General features: G+C 36.9%; 1 protein-coding gene across 1 annotated transcript in view; it reads right to left on the bottom strand.

The window, feature by feature from the left end:
* Positions 1–710, bottom strand: part of LOC125041621 — a 1456-nt gene extending 746 nt beyond the window's left edge. The window contains exon 1 of the mRNA XM_047636678.1: positions 416–710. Within this exon, the coding sequence (XP_047492634.1) occupies positions 416–482 (67 nt within the window). The 5' untranslated portion in view covers positions 483–710. The remainder of the gene's footprint in view (positions 1–415) is intronic.
* Positions 711–1780: the final 1070 nt, after the last annotated feature.

The raw sequence follows: 1780 nt of genomic DNA, 5'->3' as shown, positions 1-1780 counted from the left end.
ACACACACACACACACATATATATATATATATATATCCATCCACGACCTGAGGATAGAATCCAGGTGGATTCCAAAACTGTTGTCTCACTTTCAATAAATCTAATTTTACATTGTGGTTTTTTCTACTATATATATAAGTATATAGAGAAATATGCGTTTATTTATGTATACTGTATACCAGATACTATCACAGTATATGCTTACACAGTGTACACTAAAAGTGAGGAGCTGTCACTGGAGTCCTAATGAGGAATAAGGCGTGCTACGTATAGCCTATGTACATGATTGCGTTGCCTAACGTAAATACATTATTAGAATACAGAAGATCACATAATGCCTGAGTTCTTTGCAAGAAGTTAACCGAACAACATATGAAACACGGAGACCAAATATTACTTTTGGCTAACACCTCACCTGCCCTGAGTGTTGGCGCCTTCCCTCTGCTCCTGGTGGCCGTAGAAATTTCCTGAAGGAGAATCATTCACGTCCCACTTGAAGCTGTACTGAGCAGGTGCGGAAGGGTACTGTTCTTGCCCTGACCCGGATGGGTACTGCCCTGAACCGGAAGGGAATTGCCCCGATCCTGTGGGGAACTGCCCTGATCCGGTTCCCGGGAGCGGAGAGCCCTGGCCAGAGGGCGCCTGGTAGTTGTAGCCCTCTTGAGGAGTAGCCCGAGCCGCCGCCACAAGGCAAGCCAAAACAACCGCCGCTACCTACCATAGACATATCGAGAACTATACTTTCAATCAAGGAATAAGAAACTGCATAGACCCATAAAACCAAAATAAACTTTAAGGAAAACAGACGAAGCCAAGAATTTCAGGTCTGCAGCCAAGTACCTTCATGCCTGCGCTGGGTGTGTGTGAAGGGGGAACTGACGACTGAAACAGACAGCGGTCGCTTTTATATAACGCGAAGGAAAAGAGTAAGTGACGGGCTGATCTGTGCTTACGGCGTCATGCTCGTGTTAAATCATGCTTCGTCTTCAGATATTTACGAAGGTGCGCATTTACATTCTCCCAGAGAGGGTCCTTCTGCTTGAAAATGTATCACACATCTTCGTGTTTCAAATTGACTTTTACAGGCAAGCAAGGGTAGGTAGCACTCACGCTTGCATGGACGTCACATAGACATTCAGAAACGCATGCATGGACGTACATGTGTTGAAAGTTATTAGAGAGGTATGTACCGTTGATAAAAGTTTACATAAAAGAAGCATACACTTATACGCGTGTGTATATGTTAATATACACACAGCCACTGTGTGTATATTAACAGCCACTGATGATGATGATCATGTTGATGATGATAATGATAACACAAATAATAATATTAATAATGATAATCATGCTTAGGGTTATAATAACGATAATGATGACAATAATGAAAATGGTAATGATAATAACAGCAGTAACAAAACAAAACGAAACTGATGATAACAATAATGATCATAATGATGATAAAAATAACAATTATAATGATAATGTTAATGTCACAATAATAATGATAAATATAGTGATGATAATGATGATATCAATAATGATAATAACAATAATAGTAACAAAAGTAATAATAACAATAATAGTAACAAAAGTAATAATAACAATAATAGTAACAAAAGCAAAAATAATAACAGCAATAATAGTAATAGTAATAATAAAGATAATAATAATGATAATAATAATGATAATAATAATAATGATAATAATAATAATAATGATAATAATGATAATAATAGTAATAGCCATCATAATGAAAATAATGATAAATAGTATAAGA

Source organism: Penaeus chinensis, chromosome 31, assembly GCF_019202785.1.
Source record: "Penaeus chinensis breed Huanghai No. 1 chromosome 31, ASM1920278v2, whole genome shotgun sequence".
NCBI lineage: Eukaryota > Metazoa > Arthropoda > Malacostraca > Decapoda > Penaeidae > Penaeus > Penaeus chinensis.
Note: the sequence above shows the minus strand (reverse complement) of the source record. Positions and strands in the feature narration are given on the sequence as shown.